The 27,012-nt window shown below is 40.1% G+C and overlaps 3 protein-coding genes across 10 annotated transcripts; 1 reads left to right on the forward strand and 2 right to left on the reverse strand.

Moving 5' to 3' along the window:
* Window positions 1-3,184: 3,184 nt before the first annotated feature.
* mpg (N-methylpurine DNA glycosylase) lies at window positions 3,185-6,406 on the forward strand. The gene is made up of 3 exons (XM_026164534.1): window positions 3,185-3,709; window positions 5,118-5,322; window positions 5,568-6,406. Exons 1-3 carry the CDS (start codon window positions 3,440-3,442, stop codon window positions 6,017-6,019), a joined length of 927 nt encoding a protein of 308 aa, XP_026020319.1. The 5' UTR covers window positions 3,185-3,439; the 3' UTR covers window positions 6,020-6,406.
* A 271-nt stretch (window positions 6,407-6,677) lies between these two features.
* On the reverse strand, window positions 6,678-23,299 carry nprl3 (NPR3-like, GATOR1 complex subunit). Of its 8 annotated transcripts, none has more exons than XM_026164528.1 (14): window positions 22,879-23,299; window positions 21,898-21,967; window positions 19,531-19,569; window positions 18,731-18,863; window positions 15,728-15,802; window positions 12,578-12,728; window positions 12,394-12,472; window positions 12,151-12,288; window positions 9,194-9,350; window positions 8,700-8,806; window positions 8,382-8,511; window positions 7,742-7,931; window positions 7,466-7,658; window positions 6,678-7,021 (listed from the first exon to the last, which is right to left on the reverse strand). In XM_026164528.1, exons 1-14 carry the CDS (start codon window positions 23,072-23,074, stop codon window positions 6,856-6,858), a joined length of 1,824 nt encoding a protein of 607 aa, XP_026020313.1. In that variant the 5' UTR covers window positions 23,075-23,299; the 3' UTR covers window positions 6,678-6,855. The 8 variants fall into 8 exon arrangements, with proteins under 8 accessions (XP_026020313.1, XP_026020311.1, XP_026020312.1 ...); XM_026164526.1 differs by having other exon boundaries at window positions 7,742-7,955; XM_026164527.1 differs by having other exon boundaries at window positions 12,394-12,475.
* Window positions 23,300-26,080: 2,781 nt separating this feature from the next.
* LOC113020500 (hemoglobin subunit beta-A) lies at window positions 26,081-26,995 on the reverse strand. Its single transcript, XM_026164535.1, has 3 exons — window positions 26,840-26,995; window positions 26,426-26,648; window positions 26,081-26,338 (listed from the first exon to the last, which is right to left on the reverse strand). The coding sequence occupies exons 1-3, from the start codon at window positions 26,929-26,931 to the stop codon at window positions 26,207-26,209; spliced, it is 447 nt and encodes a 148-aa protein (XP_026020320.1). The 5' UTR covers window positions 26,932-26,995; the 3' UTR covers window positions 26,081-26,206.
* Between the last annotated feature and the right edge of the window lie 17 nt (window positions 26,996-27,012).

Here is a 27,012-nt window from a genome sequence, read left to right on the forward strand (position 1 = left end):
TTGTTCTCATGACAATGACAATAAAGTTTCTGATTCTGATTCTGATTCTGATTATGCAGTGTGACACAATTTGGTTTGCAGCTCTGCCGATGTTCAAGTTAAATGTATAAAAAAATATATATAAATAGTAATAAAAAATCTAAAAGAATAACAATCATCATGCAATAGTACAATATAGTATAACATATAAAAATTACAATGCACGAGATTCTGTCTGTCCACATTATGGTAAATGGCCTGTATTTGTATAGCGCTTTACTAGTACCTAAGGACCCCAAAGTGCTTTACACAACATGTCATCCTCCCATTCACACACTGGTGATGCTAAGCTACATTGTAGCCACAGCCACCCTGGGGCGCACTGACAGAGGCGAGGCTGCCGGACACTGGTGCCACTGGGCCCTCTGACCACCACCAGTAGGCAACGGGTGAAGTGTCTTGCCCAAGGACACAACGACCGAGACTGTCCAAGCTGGGGCTCGACCCGGCAACCTTCTGATTACAAGGTGAACTCCCAAGTCTTGAGCCACGATCGCCCCATTATTACCACACCGATGACAGAAAGTATTATTTTTAATATTTTTAAATATTTTTATTACTACTTCAAACTATATTTTGGAATTTTCTTTAAAAGTGTAACAGTTTTTTAGGGAAATTATTTTAATTAAACTATGTAATGGTCTGAGTTTCGCAATGGTGCTACTGACATTCATACCTAAGATATCGTATAAACGTTACTCAAAAATAGAGATATAAATTTAGGAGGCTAGTTTTTTTAGACATCCATTTGATGTAATGTGTTTATAGAGATAGTTATAAACTAAATGTAGTAATGCCAAACTGCTATTGCATACACCCACAGACCATTTTATTAGGTATACATATTTGGCTGCAATGTTATGCAGATACCTGATCTGTCAATCACATGGCAGCAACTCGATGCATTTAGGCATGTAGATATGGTCGTGACAACCTGGTGAAGTTAAAGGGTAGAGCATCAGAATGGGGAAGAAATTTGATTAAAGTGACTTCCAATGTGGGATGGCTGTTGGTGCCAAACAGGACCTGGTGATCTACTAGGATTTTCCTGCACAAAATTCTACTGGATTTAATTTTTTTTAAAATAACCACTTGTTTCAACCAAGGTATGCAGAAGAGCATCTCTAAATTCACAGAATATCAACTCATGAAATGGATAAGCAACAGCAAAGGACGACAACACAGGGAGGTCACTCCTGTCAGCTAAAAATAGGACCAGGTTTCTGATCTGATGAGTCTCAATTTTTCTGTGACATTTGGATGTCACAGAAAATCAGAAAGTCAGAATTTGGTGTAAACAAGCATGAAATGTATTCACCCTGCACTGTATCAACAGTTCAGGCTGCTGCTGGTGATGGTGTAATGGTGTTAAAGCAGCCTACCTAAATATTACAGCTAACCATGTCCCTCCCTTGTGACCACAGTATACACATCTTTCAGCATGACAACAAGCTGTGTCACAAAGCTCAAATCATCTCATCTTGAACATGACAGCGAGTTCCCTTCACTCCACACGTCTCCACAGTCACCAGGTTTCAATCCAATAAAGCACCTTTGGAATATAGTGGAATAGGAAATTTGCATCATGAATGCGCAGCCGAAAAATTCGCACCAAATCTGTAATAACATCACAAAGTTGCTAAACCAAAATCTTGGAGGAATGATTCCAGCACTTTGTTGAATCTGTGCCACTACAAACTGAGGCAGATCTGAAACCATGAGAGAGTTAACCCAGTACTAAAAAAGGTGTAAAGAGTCCAGTGAGTGTCACTTTAAAATAAGTTTACCATTCCCTTAATTAAACACAAACACACTGAATACTGCACATGAAACCCAAAAGATCAATTGCTTTTTTTCATAGAATTCTCGGAGTCATCGTGTAGTAAGCCATTTCGTTCCGGCGGCATTCTGCTCGTCCATCTGCACACACAGCGGAGTCTCTGGTGTTCCTGCTCAGCGTCACGATCGCTGAGGTGGCTGCTGGAATTGACAGTGATCCAGAATGTGGCTGCTATGATTATCAGTGGCAGCAACAATGAAAGCTGCTCAGCCCAAACCGCACAAGCACTGCTGACGGGCAGTAGCAACACAGTCACAGCAAACAATGGTGTTCTCTGGCCCACCAGCCATGACAAAGTCAACAAGCCATTCCAGGAGACTTCTACTGAACATGCTCAGCAGATTTCTGTCTGGAATGTATTCTGGCTCAATAAGTTACTTGAGGTTTCCATTAGAAGCGCAGCCCTTGGATGAACACGGTGATCACAGTGTTGCTTCTTGAGGAAACCTGGAAATCAAACCTCAAGAGGTTCAAGATTAAATTATTGCTTGATCAGCACAAAAAGGAGACAAGAGAAAGTACAGAATATGATACCCAATGACTACCCATGCAAATTTGTCCCAGTCATCTATTTTTGTGCAATGCCACACAGAATCTGTGACCAAATGAGGAAGATGACACTTTCGTGCTTATTTTTCTCTTTCACATGTATAAATAAAAGTCAAAAAAGAAAGGTACATCAAGTCCATCTTTATTAGTTGACTTGCAGTTCATTCCTTTCATCTGCATCATAATAGGCTGATTCCTTTTTACAGCCAGAGATTTGCCTCCACAGTAGCCAAAAAGAAAACTTGTATTTCCCTGCTGAAGTTGTGGTCTGTGGCATGACCACGTCACATACTGTTAGTCTTCCAGAAAGCCGCATGGGCTCAAAGCGCCTGGGGCCAAACTGGCGCCGTCAACTTCCTGGGCACAGGCAGTGGAGAGCACGCAGAGTGGTTCTATTTATAACCTCTTATTATCCAAATGAGCCTGAAAAGATAAGGCAGCAGCAGGAAAAGGGCACAGGTTGTCAGGTAGTCTTTCGGCAAAGTGGCTGCTGTGCTGAAGGGCAAAATTCATAATGCACTGTAAAGTCATTTTGTGAGAAAAAGATGGAGATTTGTTCTTAGAGGCAGTCTTATTACCATAGAATTGCTCCATAATGAACAGTCAGTGGCTGCTTAAACATTTTCAGCCCAAAAAGAGAAGAAAACTGCATTCATGAATTTTCTTTCTTTGCAAAACATGTTTATTTTCACATTTTCTTAACCATAAATATTTTTTTTCTTTCACAACTGAAATATAAAATAATATAGATGGGAAAATAAAATCTTTCTAGGAGAAAGCCTTGAAGGTTAACGTCTCCCACTACCTCCAAGAAGTGCGCGGTCCCTTTAAGAGATACCAAAACAATCATATCCACTTCCTGTATGCTAGTACGTGAACGGCTTCCATAAGACTCTTTGTATTGTGAATTAAATACTAAATATTGAATAAACGTATTGTTGGGTTTATAAATACACGCCGTCCTACATGTGTTTTTTAAAAAATCTGTAAACCTTCTGAATTTACGATAAGATGATGGCAGCGCGAAAAAGAAAGATGCTAGCGCTGGCGGCGGCAACATCTGAACAAACTGTGTCGTTAAATAAACACAACAAGGACACGGAGCTGAAGCCAAAGGACTCACAAACCGCGCTTAAGAAGCAGCCCAGTCAGTGTGAAAATGCTCAGAGTGCTGAGGCGGAGCGAAGCTGTTATTTTACCGGGAATGAGCAGCAGCACAGGCTAGGAGAGGACTTCTTCAAGCAGCCCTGCATCAGTTTGGCTAAAGCCTTCCTCGGCAAGGTAGGCTGATTTCTCACCTGAATTTAACACCTTTGTATGTAAATGTGTGTGTGTGTGTGTGTGTGTTTTTAAAAGTCAGGAGGCACAAAATGTAGGGAAGAAAATTTATTTTAGTTTAAAATTGTTGTTTTTTTAACTTCACCTTTCAATTTATATCTTAGTAACTGGCCTCTGTACGTTTGAATGTGCCTGATAAACTTACTTTCAGTGATTGTATTTAAGTTGTTAAGCACTGATTCCCATTTTTAACGCTGTCTAACTGTTGCTTATTTGTTTATTTAAACACATATGCTTCTTCAAAAACAAAGTCTGCTAACTTCAGGGATATTAATCTGTCCATAAACCATTGTGTATTTATTTGACCTAGTTTACCTTCTTTGGTGCAAATGAAATTGACAACAGGCGTACTGGAGAGGCAAAAACAAGTCTCCCAAAAAGGGAATGATTTATCAGGTTTTGCTCTTTCCTTATCCAACTGATTTTATTTCTAGTTTTGTCACTACTTGTAGTATGAGACAATACCTGCGACCATTCAGGCTGCAAAGGTAGTCCACCTCTTCCATGATGGCACTTCCATACAAGCCTTTGGAGGTTTATTGTGTCTACCAGCAAAGTCTCAAGAGTGTAAAGGTTATATTTCTGAGCAACCTGTCAGAAACACCCTCCATGAGGGTGGCACAACATACTTCAGTAGACTTTCCATCACACCCCAGAACTGTACAGTTGTGAGCAGAAGTTGCAGGTCCACCACTGAAACCCTGGTTTCCTCACAATTGAGAACAAGTTTGCATTGAGTCCATGTTACTGATATGAAATACTCTGGAGATACTGTGGGGAACATTATGCTGCCTGTAGCATCTTCCAGCCAGGTTTGGCAGTAGGTAATAGCGATATCCTTGCAGGGTCCCAACGACCTTCACATGCGAGCACATCACGGTCCCTGCTTGAAATCCTCAGACCAATTGTTCTTATGCTGGTGCAGTGCGCCCTAGTTATTATTTTATTCCCAACAAGTATAAATCAATAAAGATTTTGAGCTGGAATATTTCATTCATGAAAGTGTGATTGAGGTGTAGTTTTTTTGTTTTGTTTTTTTTTGTTAGCAGCAAAACTGGCATGCTGGCAAGCATGGATTTTCTTTGATCGTTCATTGTACACCTCATGAAAATACGTCCGTACCCAGTTTTTGAAGCAAAAGGAATATTTGGCTTAACAGAATAAGGTCAGAGATACTTATTATTTTGCTTTCATAGGACTTTTGCCATGACATTAAAAATAGACATTTGTTGTGGTTTTGATTGTCAAAGTTGTGTTTTGTAGGTAGCATCCTTCAGCTAAATGACAAATCTATGTAACCCACCATCCTGTGGATATAGAGAAAGAATCTCCCTGTCCTTTGTTCCTGCAGGTGCTGGTCCACAGGTGTGCAGATGGTACGGAGTTGCGAGGAAGAATAGTGGAAACTGAAGCTTACCTTGGAGGGGAGGACAAGGCCTCACACTCGGCGGGAGGCAAACGCACCGAGAGAAACACAGCCATGTTTATGAAGCCTGGCACAATCTACGTGTATCCAATCTATGGCATCTACCTATGCATGAACGTGTCTAGTGAAGGTAAACGCTATACCCACCAAAGGTGCAATATGTTTTGTACATTATGTCACTAATTTTGTTTACATTCATATATTTATTATTGTTAACAATGGATGTGAAAAGGCCAGTTTTGATCATTCTTCATTATTACAACATTAAACATAAACAGCAGTTCATGGCTTCAATAGTCGCTGTTTAAAGGGTAAAAGGAAGGAGACAGAGTGGAGCCTTGCTGACTGATGCATATTGTGTGCTGTGTTGCTCAGGGGAGGGTGCTGCTGTGTTGCTGCGCTCACTCGAGCCCCTACAGGGTCAGGCCGTCATGAGGCAGCTGAGGGCAGCCAGACGCAAAGAGGGAGCCCGTCAGCTGAAGGAAAAAGAGCTCTGCAACGGGCCTTCAAAGCTCTGCCAGGCTCTAAATATACCACGATGTTTTGACCGTCGAGACTTAGCCTCAGACCCAGATGTGTGGCTGGAGAATGATCCCGACACAAGTCCGGCAAAACCCCAAGATATCGTATCAGCACCACGCATCGGAATAGAGTCCCACGGGGAATGGGCCAAGAAGCCGTGGCGTTTTTATCTACGTGGGCACCCCTCTGTTAGCGTTGTGAATAAAGAGGCAGAGAGACAGACTCTGTCTGGAAATGTCATGAACGATTTAAGTCCCCATGCCGTGAAGCCTGATACAGGACAGCACAATGTCAAAAGGACTTAACAGGAAAATTCCTGAAACTCATCTGATCTCTTTAAAGAGTTTAACACTGAAGAAGAATAAAAATCATACAAATACATGATTGCTTTGTTGGGATGTGTCTCACACACATGAAATTAAACTGTATATTTGTAATTTTGTAGTTTGGAGGCAGTGGAGATTCTACAATAAATGTTGCTTGTTTTCCTCAACCATTTAGTAATAAGCTGCAGCTTTATGGTAGTGATGCAAAGCTGTACTGGAAAGTAGACTGAAGAACTACAGACTCGGTTTGTTAGCATCTGTTTAAAAAAAATGGGGGGGGGGGGGGTTTCTGTAATTTGCCTTTACACACGCCTTTCGTTTGGTTTCATCTGTGATTTTTAATAAACATTCACACTTGGGAAATTTCCACCTCAGTGATTTCACAGATGTTTGGCCTGATCTGTTTCCCTCAGAGCAGGAAAAGTCTGTCTGATGTTTAGACTCTTCCTTTTTTCTTTCCACATCAGGTATTCCTAAGGAGAGGTAGCTCAAGGTCTGGAATGATCATTACTCACTGTGCCCCTCTGAGGACAGCACAGATGATCTAACACATCTGGGGCACGGGAAGATGAAGTGAAGCCTCCACTAAACACTGCACACACTTCCAATATTCACAAAAAAAACCTTAAGGCATGTCTGATATATACAAAATAATTTATTACTGTAAACAAACATTTGGCTCATACAGAAAAAACATCTTGCAGTCAAGGCATTTTGTTTTAAAACGTCTTTGACCACTTAGCTGTGAGCCCAGCAGGCCATTAACTTCTCCTAAACTGACACATTTTCCAGTTGCTGAAACACTGTCTGCACAGCTAGTCCATCGGTGACTGAAAGATTGAAATAATGGGATCTTCATGGTTGGTAACCACAAGGACACTGCGGAACTTGTCAAACAGCGTCTTTAGCTGCGAGCGCCTCATGTTCTCATTGTACATAATCTCTTCCAGGTGGTGATGTCCTCGGAAATAGTGCAGTAGCCTGGAAGCAGTTAACAAGAGAAAGAGTTTCACTGACTGATCAACAGTGTCAATCATCCATGAGACAGGACTTTTGCACCTCTGATGGGAGCCTTCATTGCTGTGAAGGTGGCAGCACTGGAATGCTGAGAAGCTCTCCAGACACTTTTGATCTCCACCTAACTGCTGGTAAACTAACTCTTTAGCCTATGCTGCCCAATTAAATTTTACAATACTATGCAAGTAGATTTATTCAAACCACTGAACAAATACTTTTTTATCTATTGAGAGACATAAACATTTCATTTCTAAGATATGAGGCAAAGGCAGGCAATCAGTTAGTTCATGTCATCCATGTACACCGCTCTCATGTTTGAACATAAAACAGAACAATGGCAACCTTAAGGACACTTAATAAAACAAGCACACTATGGTCCTGTTGTCAGTTAAAGGCAGATTTAATCACCTCGCAAACATCCGCAGATCCTCTGGATTTTGTGCAGCAGGGATGTTAAGAATAAACTGCCTCTCGTGCTCTGACAGGCTGGCGAGCAGTGTCTCAGTCATCCTCTTGTTGAGTGGGGAGTCTCCACCAGTTAGCAGCTCTGCACTGGAGTTTTCCATACTGGGACTGGTTAGGGTCATGTCATCACTGCTGGCTACACAAAACAAGAAGAATGTCAGATTTTATAGTACAGAGTTAGAGCCGTAAGAGCAGAAGAGTAGAGGCGGGAGGACATACTCGGTGAGCCAAAACTGAGCGCACTAGGGGTACTGAGACTGCGACCTCCTACTCGGGCAGCCAGCGGAGGGTCTTCATCCCTCAGCCCAGGCTCATCCTCACTGGGTGGTACCAACAAGCACACATAAGTGTGCAGCTGGATCAGGAGGCGGCGCTGCAGCATCCAAACCACCATCTGGATTAACTGGGCCTGGTTAACCAGCAGAGCAGCAAACTGCATTAGGATAAACTGAAATAAGGGAATCGGAAAATGCTCACGTAACCAGGTCAAATATGTTTTAAAATAGATCCACAAGAAAGAGTCTGATCCTGTTCTCATGAAAAATGGAGGATGCACACACTAGAGACGATGTCCCTTTTCCATTAATAATTCATCAGGACCTACACTGCCAGAACAAGACGAAGAATGATGGCCCACCTCAAGGATTATAAGTATTATAACTTATGTTTGTGTTCAGTTTTCATATATATTTCTGTCTTCAGGACATAGATATACATCAGATTATTTCATTAAACATGCCTGAAATCATGCAAATTTAAAAAAAAGAAAAGAAACTGGGACATTTTCACAGGTTTAATAAAAGTATTTCTCTTTTGAAATGCTTCACACATGTATTCCACATCATGCAATAACCCCCACCTCCTGTGTGGGAGCTTCCAGGGGATTTCTAAACTCAGCCAGTGAGACAGGCAGTGAGAACTTGGCTAACATAGAGGGCAAATCATGACCAGGAAACTGCCGGGCAAACTGCTCAGCCAATGGTGAATATCTATTCAGGGAGAAGAGAACAACACAGAGCTTATTCCATCACAGAACATCTTTTAAATTTAATTCCAAACAGTGTTGCAAGTCAGATCAGGAAGCCTCTCTATATGAGGAAATGCCATGGATGAGTGCTTAGCATTAGTGTGCTTCATTTCCTCTTCCCAGCTGGCTTATATCACATCAGATACTCACAGGCAGATGTTGGCATGCGGAGACAGCATGTAGACATTATTCTCACACAGTGGGTAGATGATAATTGCCTTGCCCCAATAAACCAAATGAGCAGCAATCTGAAAGATCTAAATGAGAAAATATTTGTCAATTAATCTCTAGGATGCCAAATAAAAGCAAAATAAGCAAATAAGAGCTACACATGGGGATTTTCTCAGATTTGCATTACATATATCTGCCACTAGATGACAGTAAGACCACCTGACTAAACAACTTCTGAAGGTTATACTTTTTTAAAAGTATATATGTATGTACAGTACACTTTTTCACATTTTAACTTTCCTCTATTCTATCAGTGATGCATACTGCACAATGATTTATAGATCTTTGTGTATTAAACACAACTAATGCATCTTTTAGACTTATAAAAACTAATTTCATCTGATAAATTCATGAGAATCACATCTGACATTTTAAACTGGAAATCTGATCCAGGTAGTGTGACTGTCCTGTACCTGAAGTAAGGCCAGGTCAGCATCCTGAGCCAGCTGCTGCAGGTTTTTCACTGCTGAGCAGGTTTTAATCAGGCGGATCAATGCAGGGGAGCAGTCCAGGGGAAGCTGGCTGAGGAGTGTTTTCTCATTTTCCAGAAGCAACAGGGCATGATAGGGTCTGCAGGATCAGACACACAATACGGATTCTAAATGAACATACATCCACATACAAGCAGACTCTGTTTGAAAGAAACACACATTTAGTTTATTTTACATACAAAGACAAAGGTATACATATTAAACTGTTTGTTAACTAAATATCCAATCAGCCAGTCATATGGCAGCAACTCATTGTGTTCAGGTATGCAGACATAGTCAAGACAGTCAAACTGAGCATCAGAATGGGGAAAAAAGATGATTTGAGTGACTTTGAATGTGGAACGGTTGTTGATGCCAGAAGCTGCTGATCTACTGGGATTTTCCCACACAGACATCTTTCAGGTTTACAGAGAAAAAGGTGAAAATGCCTTTTAGATGCAGGTCAGATAGGAAAGCAACAGTAACTTAAATAACTTGTCAAAACCAAGGTGTGCAAAAGAGCATCTCTGAATGTACAACACATTGAACCTAGGAATAGATGGGCTACAGCAGTAGACCACCCCACTGCCCATCCATCCATCCATCTTCATCCGCTTATCCGAGGTCGGGTCGCGGGGGTAGCAGCCTAAGCAAAGAGGTCCAGACCTCCTTCTCCCCAGCCACCTCCTCCAGCTTGTCCGGGGGAATACCAAGGCGTTCCCAGGCCAGCCGAGAGATATAATCTCTCCAGCGTGTCCTGGGTCTGCCCCGGGGCCTCCTCCCGGTGGGACATGCCTGGAACACCTCGCCCAGGAGGCGCCCAGGGGGCATCCTTGCCAGATGCCCGAACCACCTCAGCTGGCTCCTTTCGATGTGGAGCAGCAGCTGCTCTACTCTAAGCCCCTCCCGGATGGCCGAACTTCTCACCCTATCTCTAAGGGAGAGGCCAGCCACCCTTCGGAGGAAGCTCATTTCCGCCGCTTGTATCCGCGATCTCGTTCTTTCGGTCACTACCCACAGCTCGTGGCCATAGGTGAGGGTAGGGACGTAGATCGACCGGTAAATTGAGAGCTTCGCTTTTACACTCAGCTCCCTCTTCACCACGACTGACCGGTGCAGCGTCCGCATTACTGCAGCCGCAGCCCCAATCCGTCTGTCAATCTCCAGCTCCCTTCTCCCATCACTCGCGAACAAGACCCCGAGATACTTGAACTCCTCCACTTGGGGCAGGAACTCATCCCCGACCCGGAGTGGGCACTCCACCCTTTTCCGGCTGAGAACCATGGCCTCAGATTTGGAGGTGCTGATCCTCATTCCCGCTGCGTTACACTCGGCTGCGAACCGCTCCAGTGCGAGCTGGAGGCCCTCACCCGATGAAGCCAACAGAACCACATCATCCGCAAAAATCAGAGATGAGATTCTGAGGCCACCAAAGCGAAAGCCCTCCGCCACTTGGCTGCGCCTAGAAATCCTGTCCATAAAAATTATGAACAGAACCGGAGACAAAGGGCAGCCTTGGCGGAGCCCATCACCCACCGGGAACGAGTCCGACTTATTGCCGGCAATGCGAACCAAGCTCTTGCAACGGTTGTATAGGGATTGAATGGCCCGTAGCAATGGGCCAGACACCCCATACTCGCGCAACACCTCCCACAGGACGCCCCGAGGGACACGGTCGAATGCCTTCTCCAGGTCCACAAAACACATGTAGACTGGTTGGGCAAACTCCCATGCGCCCTCAAGTATCCTCGAGAGGACAAAGAGCTGGTCCAGTGTTCCGCGACCAGGACGACCCACTGCCACTCATGTCAAATATGAACAGGAAACTGAGGCTACACAGGCTTACACAGACTCATTAAAATTTGACAGAAATCCCAATTGCATTTACAAACTGACAAATCTGCAGCAACCTGTTTGTGATGTTATTATGTCAACATGGCCCCAAATCTCAGAAGAATGTTTCCAGCACCTTGTTAAAACTATGCCGTGAAGAATTCTGAAGGATAAAAGGGGTCCAACCAAGTACCTGCACAGGGCAGCAGCAACTAATGAGAGAGCTGATCAAAACTACAGCTATTACATTGAAATGCCAGTAGGCGGCACTAAAGACCACACTAAATTCTGCATCGTTTGAGTGCTTTATATATTAAACACATACATTTGCTTACCAAATACAATCCAGCTAATTAAGGCACAAAACTTCTTTGACATAAACTGAGGGGAAATTAGACTATTCTGACTAAAGGGCTGAAGGGTAAGGTGACCTGTGGATCAAAGAGGGATTTTGACAAAGCTGTGTTATTTGATGGTTATGTATAGACCTAAGCTGACTAGCCAACGTAGTACAACTGTGTGCATTTGAATGATTGCTGAAGTTATAAGTTGTGATAAGTCCATTTTTAGCAAATTAGTTTGTACTTTAATATTCCAAGCTGGCTGTCACAAAATGATTGTTTTCTGGCCTTAACAATTTATTCATATTATTATGATTATTAGACATTATGAACACAATTGATTATATCACAAATGCAACTGGATGAACTTATTTTGTCATGAAAAGATGCAATGTGTGAAAAAACAGAAGGAATCCACAGAAACCACAGAGTAAGTTATGAATGTGTAATATAAATAATATCATTTTAAATATGACATAAAAAAGCTATTACACCCATGTGTTTATGTTTTGACAAATGAGGTCTATAGGTGTTTTTAGTTGGCCATTTGTAGCAACACAGCCCACATCTGCTGATTTTATTTCATCTAGAACAGCTAATCCCCCTTCCCCACCCTTCCCGTGTCTTTAACTGTAAACAAGATACTTCTAGTTACAGCTAATCAAATAAGATGTTGTGAGATGTAAGAAAACGTCACATAAAAAGAAAAACAAATCTGTAATATACCTTATGGCCTTAAGGCTGCGCTCTAATGCCTCTGGGGGGATGTAGGTGTCACCAATTCTGTGGATCTTGTGCGGCAAACAGAAGCTCACCTCCAGCCAGTCGTTGATGTGAAGTCGCACCACACCGGTTGTACAAAGGCTGAAAAAGCACCATCATCACAATCAGCAATTGCAGAATCATATATTACACAAATTTAGACAGCAAATCCAAACAAATGAATGTAAAATGCATGTGGTCACACACCTGTCATACGCCTCCTTGAGGTCTCTTGCTAGCTTACACTTTGGAAGAATTTGTCTAAATGGGGACTGGGGGCTTCCATCTGCTGATACCAGAAGCAAAATACCAATATTCTATGTTAACAAAGATGTAAGTCTGACTAAGACCAAGCTGCAAATTTGATGTGTAGTCTGAGCTTGTATCTCACTTTCAGTCGTGGTAATTTCCTCCTGGACGGCCAGCATGAGTTTGGCCTCGCGGGTCAGATACTGGCAGCGGCGCTCCTCGTGCTGCAGAGCAATGGCAATGCGGCGTGACAGGTTGTGCATGCAGCTGATGACGGATGGGTCAGCATTTGCCTGCAGGCCAGAGATGAAAATCAGCCACTTTTTAAATGTCATAATTATGCAAAGAAAGAAAAATGTATCTGTTACACTTTGATTATAACACCAGTGCTTTTTTGTGTGGATGGTAAATGGACTGATTCTTATATAGTGCTTTTCTACTCTCCCGGAGTACTCAAAGCGCTGCATACAACATGGATCAGTTCACATTCATGTCCAGGCTGTCAGTTGTTAACTATTAAACATCCCGTTTATTTTACACCTAACGTCAGTTAATGATCCTAGCATGGCACCCGCTGAAAGATGAATGAATATGACTTAACACGCTCAGTATAAATGTTGTTTTTGAGCACATCTTTGATGTTTATTTCTTGTCATATTTACGCAATTCAATACAAAGGCTCTGCAATAATTTCTACATCTTATAATGTTAAGAATTACGAATTGCATTTTGATTAAACTTGAGCAGATGTGAGGTTGTTGTACATGGAATTATTGTTTCTTATAATCAGTCCACCTTAGGTATGAAAACAAAGATGGAGAAATGTATATAACACAAATTTTTTTTTGTTTTACTGAGCTATTTTTACTTTATTGAGGAATTTTATGCAGCTTTTTTTTTTATTGTATTTTATTTAAAATTTTACTTTTATTGTAATAAACTTTTACTTCTTGAGCTCCTATATTTTATTTTACATTCTGATTTTTTTTTAAATTTCTTTTGTACAGTTTTCACACTACGATACTGTTTTGTTATACAGTGTTTTAATTCGTATAGTAATATTTTACATGTATATAAGTTGTGTTTAATGTTTTTTTTGCTGCTTTGACACAAGAATTTCCCAACATATTGGATATAAAGTAGATCTTACTTTAAGGTAAATGGACTGGTGACTGGTTCTTACATAGTGCTTTTCTACTCTACGTGAGTGCTCAAAGTGCGTGATAAAACTTTCACAAGGATACTTTGGCATGCAGCCTGGAGCACTAACCTTCTAATTAGTACCTCCACCTCCTGAACATGGATCAGTAGCATCAATGCGTATTAGCCAAACATTGTTACAGACTATATGACTCTTGTTGACGTACTGGTAAATAACTTGATATTTACAATTGTCAGTGTTTATAACTTATGTGTTTTGTTACAGTAACTGTTCCCCTACTTCAGATGTTAAAAGGTGTTTCAGGCTTCACATGTAGACAGGTGAAAATGTAAAAAGCAGAGTCAAGTGCTTTTGCCAAAGCAAAAGTAATAAAACTCTAACTTTATAGATATGTTGACCAATTAGAAGTCTACAAACAACAACAGTGTTTTTGACACTGATGTCAAAAATGAGATAAAGGCACACACCTTTGATGATGCAAAACAAATCAATCTTCTCCATTTAAATATGGGGTTTTTTCAAAGGCTCCATGTCCAGTGAACTAAAATGCTGTTTACGTGTAAACAAAGGCCAAAAATACCTATGTATATGTGGAGCCTTTTAAATAGTTGAAAAACTCAGAAACTGTTTATAATGGAAATGTCTTTTTACCAACAAAGCAGAAGTGGATAAATAACTACAGAAATAAAATAATCAAATAAAATATCTCTATTAGCACTGCCCACTTGGGTCGGGGATGAGTTCAAGTATCTCGGGGTCTTGTTCGCGAGTGATGGGAGAAGGGAGCCGGAACTCGACAGATGGATTGGTGCTGCGGACGCTGCACTGGTCCGTCGTGGTGAAGTCTCCGGAAAGCTGAGTGTAAAAGCGAAGCTCTCAATTTACTGGTCGATCTACGTCCCTACCCTCAGCTATGGCCACGAGCTGTGGGCAGTGACCGAAAGAACGAGATCGCGGATACAAGCGGCGGAAATGAGCTTCCTCCGAAGGGTGGCTGGCCTCTCTCTTAGAGATAGGGTGAGAAGTTCAGCCATCCGGGAAGGGCTCAGAGGAGAGCCGCTGCTCTTCCACATCGAAAGGAGCCAGTGAGGTGGTTTGGGCATCTGACAATGATGCCTCCTGGGCGCCTCCTGTGTGAGGTGTTCCAGGCATGTCCCGGGGCAGACCCAGGACACGCTGGAGAGATTATATCTCTCGGCTGGCCTGGGAACGCCTTGGTGTTCCCCCGGATAAGCTAGGGGAGAGGGAGGTCTGGGCTTCTCTGCTTAGGCTGCTGCCCCTGCGACCCGGCCCCGGATAAAGCGGAAGAAGATGGATGGATGGATATTAGCACTGGCAAGTGGGCAAATTGTTATTTTCACCATCAACTTCAACCATCATCATCTTCTCAGAAGTTCACAATTGGTGCATCCCTATTCAATGCAAGTTGATATGGTTTTATTAGAGAAATAAGAATATCAAATAATGTTAATTATAAACATAAATAATAAACATACAAAATACATGAAAACAAAATGTAGCAGTGTTTGGTTTACATACTGCCATGTGGGCCTGCTGTGTTTTTGTACAGAATTTCCACTGTTGCCAGGAAGATATTAAAAACATGACTAAGTACTTTTTGCTTGCTCTTACTGGGAACCATGACTCAGCATGGGGAGGGGCGCACTGGTCAACGTGATTAAGCCCCCCTTCCTCCCTCTAAGTTACCATGCTCTCACTGATAAAGTATACTGGAATATTATCAGCTACCCATACCACTCCCATTCACAGATAAAAAAACCCCCACAAAATCTATGTGTCCCACCCAAGCTAACTAAATGTAAATTATTATTAAGTTTAAAGTTTCCAATATCAAGAGTTTTACAGTTACAAACATTTGGCCTCGCAGGTCAGGTACCGACCTATATCTGACATATATCAGTATATCTGTACATTTGCCCGTAGTACATCTGTATATTTGCTCTCCACTTATCTGTATATAATTGCTCTTATTGCACTTACTACTCTTGCACTTCTAATTAGATGCAAATTGTACTTCATAACCCTGTATTTACACATGTGTAATGACAATAAAGGTGAATCCTAATCCTAAACATTTAAAATTAAAATCAAAATACATCTTGTGCATACCCTGAGTGCAAATACCACATTAAACAAGATCATTGTTGGCATTTCTCTCTTGGGTGAAGGATCTGTTTTAGAAACCTGCAAAGAAAAAAAGACAAACTTATCACCAGATGCAAAATCTAGACAAGCCTTTATATTAAAATGTCAGTTTACAGTTTGTTATTTTGCTGTTATGGTCAAAACTACTAACTGATGCCATTTTTTAGATTTATTTTTTTCTTTGGAAGACTATGACAAATAAAACCTGCCACAACTTTTCCAATGTCCAGTGCAACAAAATCAAATGTTGTAACAAAAAGAGCAGTACAGTATTTAATTTGATAAAAGGAGGTCTCACACTTTTCACTTGTAAAATGAATTAAATAATTAAGACCTAATCAAAATGCTATGGAAGCTAAGCCTTAACCTTAAGGCCTAACTTCCATGATATGTCACACCAGCCTTGTACAATGATCTTATGAATTTACTGTGGACTGAAATGTTCAGTTTAGGTAAACAAAAGTGCTTCATGGTAATTTTAAGTCAGATACAGTAGGTGTTGTTGTAAAGAATAAGTGCAACCCTTGTGACTTTCATATTTCTCTATTTTCTCCACCCTGTGTGATACACCATTATCTTAGCAACACATGCTGTGAGTCATTAGACTAAAAGACTGACAGCAGGGAGCTTCAGCCAAATTTCAAACAAGCCACAATTGAATATAAAACACTTTTATTCAAGCTAAGTACCGATACACAACAATATGATAATAATAATAATGATGATAATAATTATAATAATAGTTGACACTTTCTATTGTTTATTGTTTATGTATTAGTCAACATACAACAACAAATTTCAAAACAGCGCAGCATTTCGCTAAAAATCAACAAACAAAGACGTAAAACATTACAACAACAATAATTTGCCATTCATGTTTGAGTTAAGCTCTGCAGGTACTGCTTTAGTGGCTTCTTAAATGAACCCCTGTTTTTGACCAGTTTGGTGTTGCTTGGCGACCCGTTTCAGAGAGAGGAACCTCTGTATCCGGTTGTTCAGTCTGACGTCACTAGCCGTGTCTGGACCTAAACTCCGCTGCAGGTCCACATATCAAACGATCACTATGGCATTACTGAGAGTTGAAAAACTGTCTAAAGTCTTTCATCTTTAATAAAATGATCAGCGTTCTGCTCTACCAGGTGTAACAATTGAGTTTAACATCCAGGCATCCATGAAAACGGAATTTATGACATTTAACGGAGTTAGAAGTTAGCAGGGAGTTAGCTCGCTATCTATCTAAATACAATATAGTATGTCCTGACTGTGGGGTTTTGGAAACAAATTAAAACGTACAGCTCTGTTATCACTTCCAGCATAAATGAAGACAGAAAACTAAACAGCAGTGACGTTTGTAGGGTTACTGAAGTTTGGCTAGCTGGTATATAATGATGTGCTACGTGACCGCTAGCGACACAGCTATGTTAGCATAATATAAACAAGCTAACTTTTTTTCCACTCGATAAAAGTTAACGTGAGTGTTCTCGGTGGTCAGGAACAAATGTAATTGCATGGCAGGATGCTGTAAAAGGACCAAACTTCAGCCAGGAGAACAACTGAGATAATCCATCCACAATACGAGGTTAGTCATTCATATACTGCTGCATGGGCTGGGATGTAGTTACATCCTAAGGTTTTAAAAACTGAGCTTAAATAAATGATTAGTGGTAATAAAAGCCGAGGGAGGTCAACAGTGATCACTGACAGTTTTAGGAGCTTTTTGAGATCAAATAGAAGAAAATACATAACATTAAACATGTTAACAACACAAAAGCCATATTAAACGCAGACTACTTTAGACCCGGAAGTAGGATTCGTCGCGTCATCACTGAACAACCGGATGGAACAGCTCTTGTCATAAAATTAGTTCAACTCTGAGCTAAAGAATTCACTTCACGTGTCACGAGATCGTGGCTAAAACCAGTACTTACAAAATACATGTGGCACAGATTTCATAATAAAGGAGTTTGCATAAATAAATAATAAAACACGTGAATTGAATTGTTTATCAACAGTGAACCAAAATATTTGCTTATACATGTTGCACGCATTTGTATTGTAGGAGCTTTCAGCAGCACGTGACCACATTAATGAGCAACACTCCACATGTGACAGAACAAGTGAGCAGATGTCATTAATCAAAACAAAGGAGCTGGAGACCCAACAGCTGATTAGTCAGTCCTATTATATTTCTTTAAAATCAGTGAACACTGTGCCAAGACTCTCACTCTATCTTACAGACCTTCATTTAGGCCTCACTCCACATGTTTAGAGACTAGGGCTGCCACGATTAGTCGACTAGTCACAATTATGTCGACTATCAAAATCGTTGACAACTAATTTAATAGCGGAAGCGTGGTTTGAAGCTTTGTAAGATCCCAAAAGACGCAGTAATAAGTAGTAGGATTTAAGAGTGTAATAACGGACTGAAACAGAAGGTGGCAGCACTGCATGTAAAATGGTAAATGGCCTGCATTTGTATAACGCTTTTCTAGTCCCTAAGGACCCCAAAGCGCTTCACAGTACATTCAGTCATTCACCCACTCACACTCACATTCACACACTGGCGATGGGAAGCTACATTGTAGCCACAGCTGCCCTGGGGCGCACTGACAGAGGCGAGGCTGCCAGACACTGGCGCCACTGGGCCCTCTGACCACCACCAGTAGGCAAACATGGGGTTAGTATCTTGCCCAAGGATATTTGGCATGCAGCCAGGAGGCAGCCTGGGATCAAACCACCGACCTTCTGATTAGCGGCTGACCTGCTCTGCCACCTGAGTTACAGCCACCCACATGTACAAGGATGCCAGCTGCCGTTAAACCCCGAAGAAGAAGAAGCAGTGTCAGGTATCGTAGCTGTGTCCAAATTCAGGAACCCATCCTTCTGTGCCCACATTTGTAGGCCGATTACATTACAGACTGTCCAAATTCGAAGACTCTGACAAAAGCGGCCGACAAATGATCCTACCTGGATGATAGGAGGATGCTGAAGCAGGGTGGGGTGGCCCACAAATCGAACATTGTCTATCTTCAGTTCAAACTTCTTTCCACACATATCAGATTTGGTGGCCAGGATTGTGGAGAGGACGATGTCAGAGAACCTAAAAGAGGGAAAAACCCCAATAAGAAAATGTGCAGTGTGGGGAGAGCGCGGACATCACAGACACAACTGAGATGAGTGAGAAAGTTTAAATTAGCTCAGTTTGCTTATACTTTTCACATTCCTGTCTATCGGAGAGGTTACATTAATCAGATGCATCTGCCTGTAATTAAATTCAACAAGTGTATAAATGGAAAACAAAACTTGTTTGCCTACTAGAGAGGCGAAAAGAGGAAAAAGGCCTCTTTGCGGAAAAGGTGCAATCGCTGTATGAATGAAGAGTGTGAAAGACTCATGCTGGTTTGACTTAAGTAACTCATGCTGTGATCAAAAGGACACAAATTAAGGTGTTAACTCTCGGAAATAAAATAAAAAATTAAACACACCACAGACTTACTCCACCACCACAATTTGAACTGTGTTCTTTAAAGTTTACTCTACATGCTAAAGGTAATATAAACAATACAGACTAAAGCTTCAATGATAGCCTTAAACTCATATTTTGTAGAAACCAAAGCACTGATTCATTCTTGTACGACATTTTAAAAGGATTGTGTACTTAGATCAGGGTTGGAGATCCATATAAGACACAAAATAGGAAAGAAGGGGATAAAAAGACAGGGGTGATCTAAGCGAAGGAAAGGTGGTTTAGAATGATTTCGTCTTACCCTGCTACCAACTGTTCGTCAGTTAGTGGAGATTGCTCTCTGAAATGGGGATTGGGCCACAAAAAAGAAGAAAAAAAAAACAAACAAAAGGGAAAATGCAACACACAGTTGGGCTAAATGCATAAAAATGGACATCAAAACAAGCCGAACAAACATGTGATAGTGTGATGTGAAAACACTGGTGTGCTAAAGTTCTAATACCAGCAGTGCTGGTTAGTGAGCTTCTATACCCGCCTCAAAGGTTTTCAAGGTAACTAAGTTTGTAATAAAATATGACAGTACAATAAAATAAGTCTGAATTATCTTTATGGTTAATACAGTTAATGTAGTGCTTCAAAAAATTTTAAATGCTGCTGGTGGGAAGTAATAGAATATATATCAGAAAAATCATAATTCTGATTTTCAACAAAAATTTTCTTATTTTTGTTCTGCTAAATTAGTCTGGAAAATTCCTACACTACCTGCCCAATATCTAAGATATGTTTCACGTCATGAACACCAAATGAAAGCTGCTCTTATGCAATTGAATGGCACTGCTTGCTTTAATAAAGCTAATAATAACAAAATGACGTAAACAAAGCTTCTATGAATAGGGTATTTTACAGACTTATATGAACATTATACAGCTATTGACACATATGTGGCATCACTGAAAAGCAGTTTTACTCTTTTGTTTTACTCAGTAGATGAAGAAGAGTCCCAGCTAAATTCAGAACGTGACTGCTGGTGTGGTTACACAGTAACTGCCTTGATGGAATCTACTAGCATGAAAGACAAAATAGAAACTCATCTTAAGATAGGACTGTGCGATATGACCAATATCTCATATCCCGATATAAGAATTATATCGTCCTGATAACGATATAAATCACAAAAATGTAACATTTTCTGTAAATTCTGTGAATCTCGGGCAGCTCGTCTTGCGGGAAGTGTTTCCAGCTGCGTGTCATGTACCTGGAGTCGCGTGTTTTAAACGATGCATGAAACTATACATTTTTAGACATAAGTTGTAAAGGCCGCCGTTTTCTTTGTGAGTATTTATCACACAGCGTGCTGAGGGGAAAAGCCTGCTCTAACGTTTGAGTCTAAGGTTTATTTTTTAGCACCTGGCGGCTCTTTTTAAATTCTCATCCGTAAATGATCTGCTCTTTCACGTGATTCAGTTTATTTTGAAAAGTCTCAACAGGATCTTGAGCTTTATTGTGAAAGGTTTATGTGGAACATAAACAAGCGGACACACGATGCTGTTACCGTCGTTGTTGCTAACCACAACGCATAAAAACAGGCGCTTGTCCGTTGTAGTGTGGTTATATAAAATATAAGAGAAAGAGAGAACTTTAAGAAATTTATATAGCCACTACAGTAACCATCAAAACGATGAAAAAATATTGCCGTAAACAGTTTATTTTGCGACACCATGAAACAAACGATAGCGTAAAATGAAACGATAGACGTTTTTATATTGTCATCCGATATATATCGTTATATCGAACAGCCCTATCTTAAGATGCACATTAGGGGGTTACATACACTCACTGCCCACTATACTACATACACTTGCTCAACTGCTTGTTAATGCAAATATCTAATCAGCCAATCACATGGCAGCAACTCACTGCATTTAGGCATGCACAGAGTCAAGTCAAATTGCATAACCAACTCTAGCATTTACACAGAATGGTCTAAAACCGAGAAAATGTTAAGTAAGTGGTGCTTTTCTGGGTGAAAATGTTTTGTTGGTGCCAGAAGACAAAGGAGAATGGACAAACTATTTTGAGCTTAGACTCAAGGCATGCAGAAGAGCGTCGTTAAAAGCACATCACATCAAACCTTTAAACAGATGGAAAATGGGACCAATCCATTACTAGTAAGGTGTACCTAATAAAGTGGCCAGTGAGTGTATCTCTTAGCAGCTGGGAAAAGTGAGTCTATCCAAACAGCACCTCGGGCTGTGACAAATATTAGGTACAAAGTGAGGTGAACGTTTTTGGTTTTTTTTAAAAATATATCATATACTGAACTGTTTTACTCAATTATTTTATCAGTTTAATAAAGTTTATTAAAGGTCATCCACACAATTAATTAAAATCAGTGGTTCTCAACAGCTCAACGTTTTCAATAACCTAATAGCTTAACCTAATAGTTTTTCCTGGTAATCCCCACTCTCCCACAGTTTGAGAACCACTGATTTAAAATGTGTGTCAGCATCTATAATATTGCTGAAAAACAAAAAGTGTGTCTAGATGGGGGAAAAAAGATTACAAGCATGATGGAGGAAAACATAATGAGCTTAATAAGCTCATTTGGATCTCAGAATGAAACAGTAAGTTGAATAATACATAAAAAAAATGAAGATTGTAGAAATACCTTGAATCACCATCCTGGTCATCAAGCTCATCCCCAGATGTGTTCAGCACATATGGATTCCGCTGTTTTGCTTGTGGACAGATATCAGTGAGAGTTAGTCATTATGAAAAATACATATTAGACTCATAACAAAAATAAGAACCACTGTGAATCTGACTTCAACTCACTAATCATAAAATTGTGTTAGAGAGACACATGCTTTTACTGTCCTAGTTCGTGTCCCTGTTCCTAGTAAAAGCCTCTCAGCATCAGTACTGTGCCAGTATTTGCCAAAAACACAATTGCTGGTATTTAAACTGCTGTAAATAACTTCACGGCCTACAGTCTCAAAGATATCGCTCATGAATGATATGATGTCATTCTGAGCGAGAAAGAACAGTCCTATCACAAGGTAGAACTTTTATATATCTCTGAATTATCCAGGTAAAAAGTGTCATTAAAATGCATTTTTAAGAGAAACCTGGGCCAGTCCTGATCTAGAACACAGTAGGTGCAATAACGCTGAGACATACAGATACTGGCAAATCAAGTAAATGCTTTATTTTATATAAAATCCTGTTCGGAAATCTTTTTGACTGCAGCCTATTTCCAATTATAAGAAAGGTTATTAGTCATAAAAGACACACAGAAACAACTGCAATGACTTTTTGGTGCAACACCAGCAACAAGAGGAACTTGTGAATGAACAAAAGTACATCAAATTTATGTGGCACATCCACCAACAACAATCTGAGAGGCCAAGAGGGAAACTTCAAGAAGGAAGAACAAGCAGACCCGATCCTCAAAAAAAAAGAAAAAAAAAAGAAAAGAAAAAAGACAATCCGCAGTTCCAAAGTCGATAATCACAACAAAAGGGGCTGTTGGTCTGCCCTGGATTACACTGCTGCTTTATTATCTCCTGTAAATATGTAATTACGTGGAAGCGACATCTGTGTGTGCGTAAATGTTTATGTTTCTGCTTCATGCTAATGCTACCCCTACCTGAGAGAGATGACGGACACTCAGCGACCTTTTGGTAGGGATATCGGAAAAGGAGTTTGTTCCCTCGGCTTCCAGAGCTAACCAGTATGACGCTAATAGGGCTGGTTTTGTCGCCGCATTTGTATGCACTACTTTGGGACTGAGGGTACAAGGACTTTCGGTCATCTGGTAGACCGTCTGACGGGTTGAGCATCATGTTAGCATTCTAGCTAACTCCTCAGTTAGCTTCAAACAGACAGGGAGCGTAATCTTGCTTCACTTCAAGCTTAACACTGGTGTTTGCCATACAAAGACACCGACCAGAGACAAATTATAGCCTGACTAAAGTTAACTATAAAGCCTTGATATTATACCCTACCGCACATCCATCCGCCACTGTTGGGATTGTTTTGTGTCACTGTGAAAACTGTTCGGCTGAAACAAGGAGGGCAGATATCATATTCTTCCGCTACTACATAACATAATCTACTGCGTCACTCACCGTGATTTCTATAGATTTTTCTTCCAAGGAGCGAGACTTTCTTGAATTGTTGTTATTAATATTTTTGAATTAGTCTTGAGCAATAGATGCCCAGGCTTTATGAGGGTAATTTGAAGTTTTCCTTTGCACGTTGACTGACTTTTCACTTATTTTTAGTCCTTCAGACTAACTTAACGTTGAGCTATGAAGACCCAATCTAAGACATGAACCAGTGCTGTGTCAACACATTACAAATAACCTAAATGAACTCCTAATTAACTACCGCAGATCTCATCAGCATGAAAAGCAAGAAATTACTCTCTGAGTCAGAAAAATCACTTTGAGAATCTTTTGAAAAAAAAGTTGTCAGGAATACATAATTTAGAGGATGCATATGCAGGACAACGAGAGCCCAAGAAACCAAATATAGCTCAGAGAGAGCGTTTGTGTGGGACAATGTGGGACATGTTACTAATGCTTCAAGGTGATTGGAAATTGTTGTTTATCTTAATTTGAAAATTATAATATAATAATAGATACACATAAACAACTGTTTGTGTATTCTGTAGATACACAAACAACTGTGAAAGACAATCACTCCTCTAATAAGTCAAAGTTGTTTTATTTAATGATATAATTCATGTATTTATTTGTTTATTCTTATTTAATTATACACTCATGAGTTCGTTTTCTATTGCCATAACTTTCTCTTCTGTACCATTTTTGTGAGATGTGCTAATTTTAATAAAAATTCTATTATACTTTTTTTTATTTTTTAATAAAAAAGTACCTCATAAAGTGCCGATTTTCATGGGATTCCTAAAAAGTATATTTGTAGATGTCAACAAATATTATTTAAGGACAGGGAGACATGATATAGTTGCAATAAACAGATGTTGCCATGCATATGTACATGAATTGAATATATGCACTGCAATAAACACTCATTGGCCACTTCATTAGGTACATCTTGCTAGTACTAAGTTGGACTTCCTTTTACCTTCATAACTGCATTAATTCTTCATGGCATAAATTCAACAAGGTGCTGGAAACGTTCCTCAAAGATTTTTGCATTTGCATGACAACATCACACAGTAGGTGTGTGATCTATGTTGTGAATCTCTCTTTCCACTGCATCCCAAAGCTACTCTGTTGGATTGGGATCTGGTGACTGTGGACCAGTAGGAAAAGGATGACGATGAAATGGTAAAAGTCCAAACGAGATATCCAGGAACTAAATTGTTTCTAAAACCTATTTTCATTTCTTGTCCATTTTTCTTTTCTTTTCTTTTCTTTTCTTTTCTTTTCTTTTCTTTTCTTTTCTTTTCTTTTCTTTTAATAATAATAATAATAATAATAATAATAATAACTTTTTTTTATTTTTATAAAGCGCCTTTCAAGACATGCACCCAAGGACACTTTACAATTAGATAAAACACATAATGGAAAAATGGATAAAAAAATGGAAAAAAAGAACAATAAAACAAAAGCACAAGCTAAAATTAACAAACAGTGGGTTCACAGTGAATATGCAGATTTGAACAGATGTGTTTTGAGTTGAGATTTAAACTGGGGGAGATTCTTTTTAAATCTCTGTATGGATCGGAATATGTCTGAGAACAAAACACAAATAACCTTTTCCCCTGTTTTGCACAGTAATTGTAATCCGCTCTAATTTTAGTTTATCTTAGCTCTATAAAACAAGCTCGTCAATGTCAAATTTTATCCACTAGATGACGCATTTGGGCGACTGTGGGAGCTTTGACTTTAGATCCAGATGAAGATGATGGATGGATGGATGGCTGGATGGATTGCACTCTCTTTATTCTCCATTTTGAATATCACGTGAGTATAGGAACTCTGTTTATTCACTTGCATGCATTTAGAGCTGCACTATAATCCCCGGCTGACGCCTGCAGAAATAAAGCACATTTTAACAGTGGTAACTTTGTTTGTTCAAAAATAATGAGGAGATATGCATGAAGATTTTTGTAAGATCTTCTGTCATAAAGTACTAAAAGACCCGGGCACCCGGTGTGTATCAGTTCCAAAACTTTCAACCGCGCCCTCACAATATGTGACACACTGTTATCATTAATTTTAGAAAACCACTCCCTTTTATATCAAACTGTACATTTTTGAAGAAGCCAGAATAACCGTCCTCCGCTGGCAAAGATAAGGAATAAATTACTGTAAATAACTCGCAACAAATATACAATTTGCTGACTCACAAGGGCACACACCTTATTCTCACCACCCCGGCACTTTTCCAGGTGATCACGCCACAACAGGTTGCAGCCAGTTTATTGCATTTCATTTTTCTATAGTTTCAAAGCGGGAACATGTCAGAAACCGGAAGACTGCTGCACACCTTTTTGTTTGTAAATGTGAACTGACACTTCAGAAAACTCAGTGGTACCCAAAGATTCTAAAATAAAATAAAAAAACAAAAATAAAAAAAATCAACACTACTATATCCATAGTCGCAATCGATATAGTAGAATGAATACTGGTTGAGAATCAGAGGAGATGGCAATCCGTTATATAATATTAAATATCTTTTTTAAAAAAACGTTGTAATGAGGACAAAGAAATGTAAATAATGAATGAGTCGGGGCATATTTCTTAATTAAAAAAGTCATTAATGTTGTTTTTGAAGACAAAATTAAACTGACACAAAAGGATTCTTAGTGTTGAATTATCGGGTATAGGAACACCTGAAATGATCGCACAGAGAATGAGTTTGAGTTGAGTTTTTTATTTTATTTTGTTTTTATTAGTGCATATGACAACAGAGTTAAAGAGATATGATTTTAAAATCACTTTTATGACTGTTGCACATCTTTGATGAACTGGCACTCCAGAGATTTAGTGGTACTGTCTACCCAGGGCAGAAACGACCACGGACAAAAACTTCTGCCAGGCTTCCTGGACCTCAGCGGTGAAGACGCTGGGACCAAACTTAGCGGCCACACACAGGCTGATGCATTCAGCGAGCACCTAAAGTGAGAGAGTTGGACAAAATAATTGAAGAATTACTCCTGATCTAATAGTGATAAATGTTTCTGGGTGCTGGTGGGGACATACCCTGAAGTTATCGGGATCCACGTGGAGCTTCTCAGAGTGCATAGCGCTCAGTTTGGCGTAGGTCTGCTTGATGTTGTCCAAGTTCTTCACAGCATTTTCCAGACCACCCATCACGGTCTTTCCGTGTTGTGCCACTTTGGGGTTTCCCATAATGGCAGCATTGGTGGACAGGTCTCCAAAGGCTTTGAAGTATCTCTGACCCCAGGGGTACACAATCAGAAGCCTGGAATAAGACAAGAGACAGAAAAAATAACAATTTTAATGCATATAATTTTTAAAAAAAATATGCATTTTAATCTAAAATGACAAACATACGCGTAGATGCATTGGTTTCAGTTCGGTTTTAAGATTATAGGAAGAGAAAGTCACTCAATACATAAATGTGTTTCTAAATTGCAATGAGCTGCAGGTTACCTGCTGAGGGCCTGGGGACCGATTTCCCCCACATCGATTTTTCCCCACAGGCCTATGATGGCCTTGCGCTCAGCATCTGTCCACTCGACCATTTTGACAGCGTAAAGGTTTTCACGTAGCTTGTGATCAGAAACCTTTTCGCAAACGCCGATCTTCGGGAGCTTTTTATTAAT

Source organism: Astatotilapia calliptera, chromosome 4, assembly GCF_900246225.1.
Source record: "Astatotilapia calliptera chromosome 4, fAstCal1.2, whole genome shotgun sequence".
Taxonomy (NCBI): Eukaryota; Metazoa; Chordata; class Actinopteri; order Cichliformes; family Cichlidae; genus Astatotilapia; species Astatotilapia calliptera.

What these genes read in the sequence shown, in the direction of transcription:
- mpg (XM_026164534.1), top strand. Translation starts at nt 3,440, where the DNA reads ATGATGGCAGCGCGAAAAAGAAAGATGCTAGCGCTGGCGGCGGCAACA. An exon ending in CTAAAGCCTTCCTCGGCAAG is followed by an intron (nt 3,710 to 5,117) that starts GTAGGCTGATTT and finishes TTGTTCCTGCAG; the next exon opens with GTGCTGGTCCACAGGTGTGC. An exon ending in CATGAACGTGTCTAGTGAAG is followed by an intron (nt 5,323 to 5,567) that starts GTAAACGCTATA and finishes TGTGTTGCTCAG; the next exon opens with GGGAGGGTGCTGCTGTGTTG.
- nprl3 (XM_026164525.1), bottom strand. Translation starts at nt 23,074, where the DNA reads ATGATGCTCAACCCGTCAGACGGTCTACCAGATGACCGAAAGTCCTTG. An exon ending in ATGTGGTATTTGCACTCAGG is followed by an intron (nt 12,729 to 15,727) that starts GTATGCACAAGA and finishes TCTGGCCTGCAG; the next exon opens with GCAAATGCTGACCCATCCGT. An exon ending in TGGAAGCTCCCACACAGGAG is followed by an intron (nt 7,956 to 8,381) that starts GTGGGGGTTATT and finishes ATCCTAATGCAG; the next exon opens with TTTGCTGCTCTGCTGGTTAA.
- LOC113020500 (XM_026164535.1), bottom strand. Translation starts at nt 26,931, where the DNA reads ATGGTCGAGTGGACAGATGCTGAGCGCAAGGCCATCATAGGCCTGTGG. An exon ending in GGTCCCCAGGCCCTCAGCAG is followed by an intron (nt 26,649 to 26,839) that starts GTAACCTGCAGC and finishes GTCTTATTCCAG; the next exon opens with GCTTCTGATTGTGTACCCCT. An exon ending in TGGATCCCGATAACTTCAGG is followed by an intron (nt 26,339 to 26,425) that starts GTATGTCCCCAC and finishes CTCTCACTTTAG; the next exon opens with GTGCTCGCTGAATGCATCAG.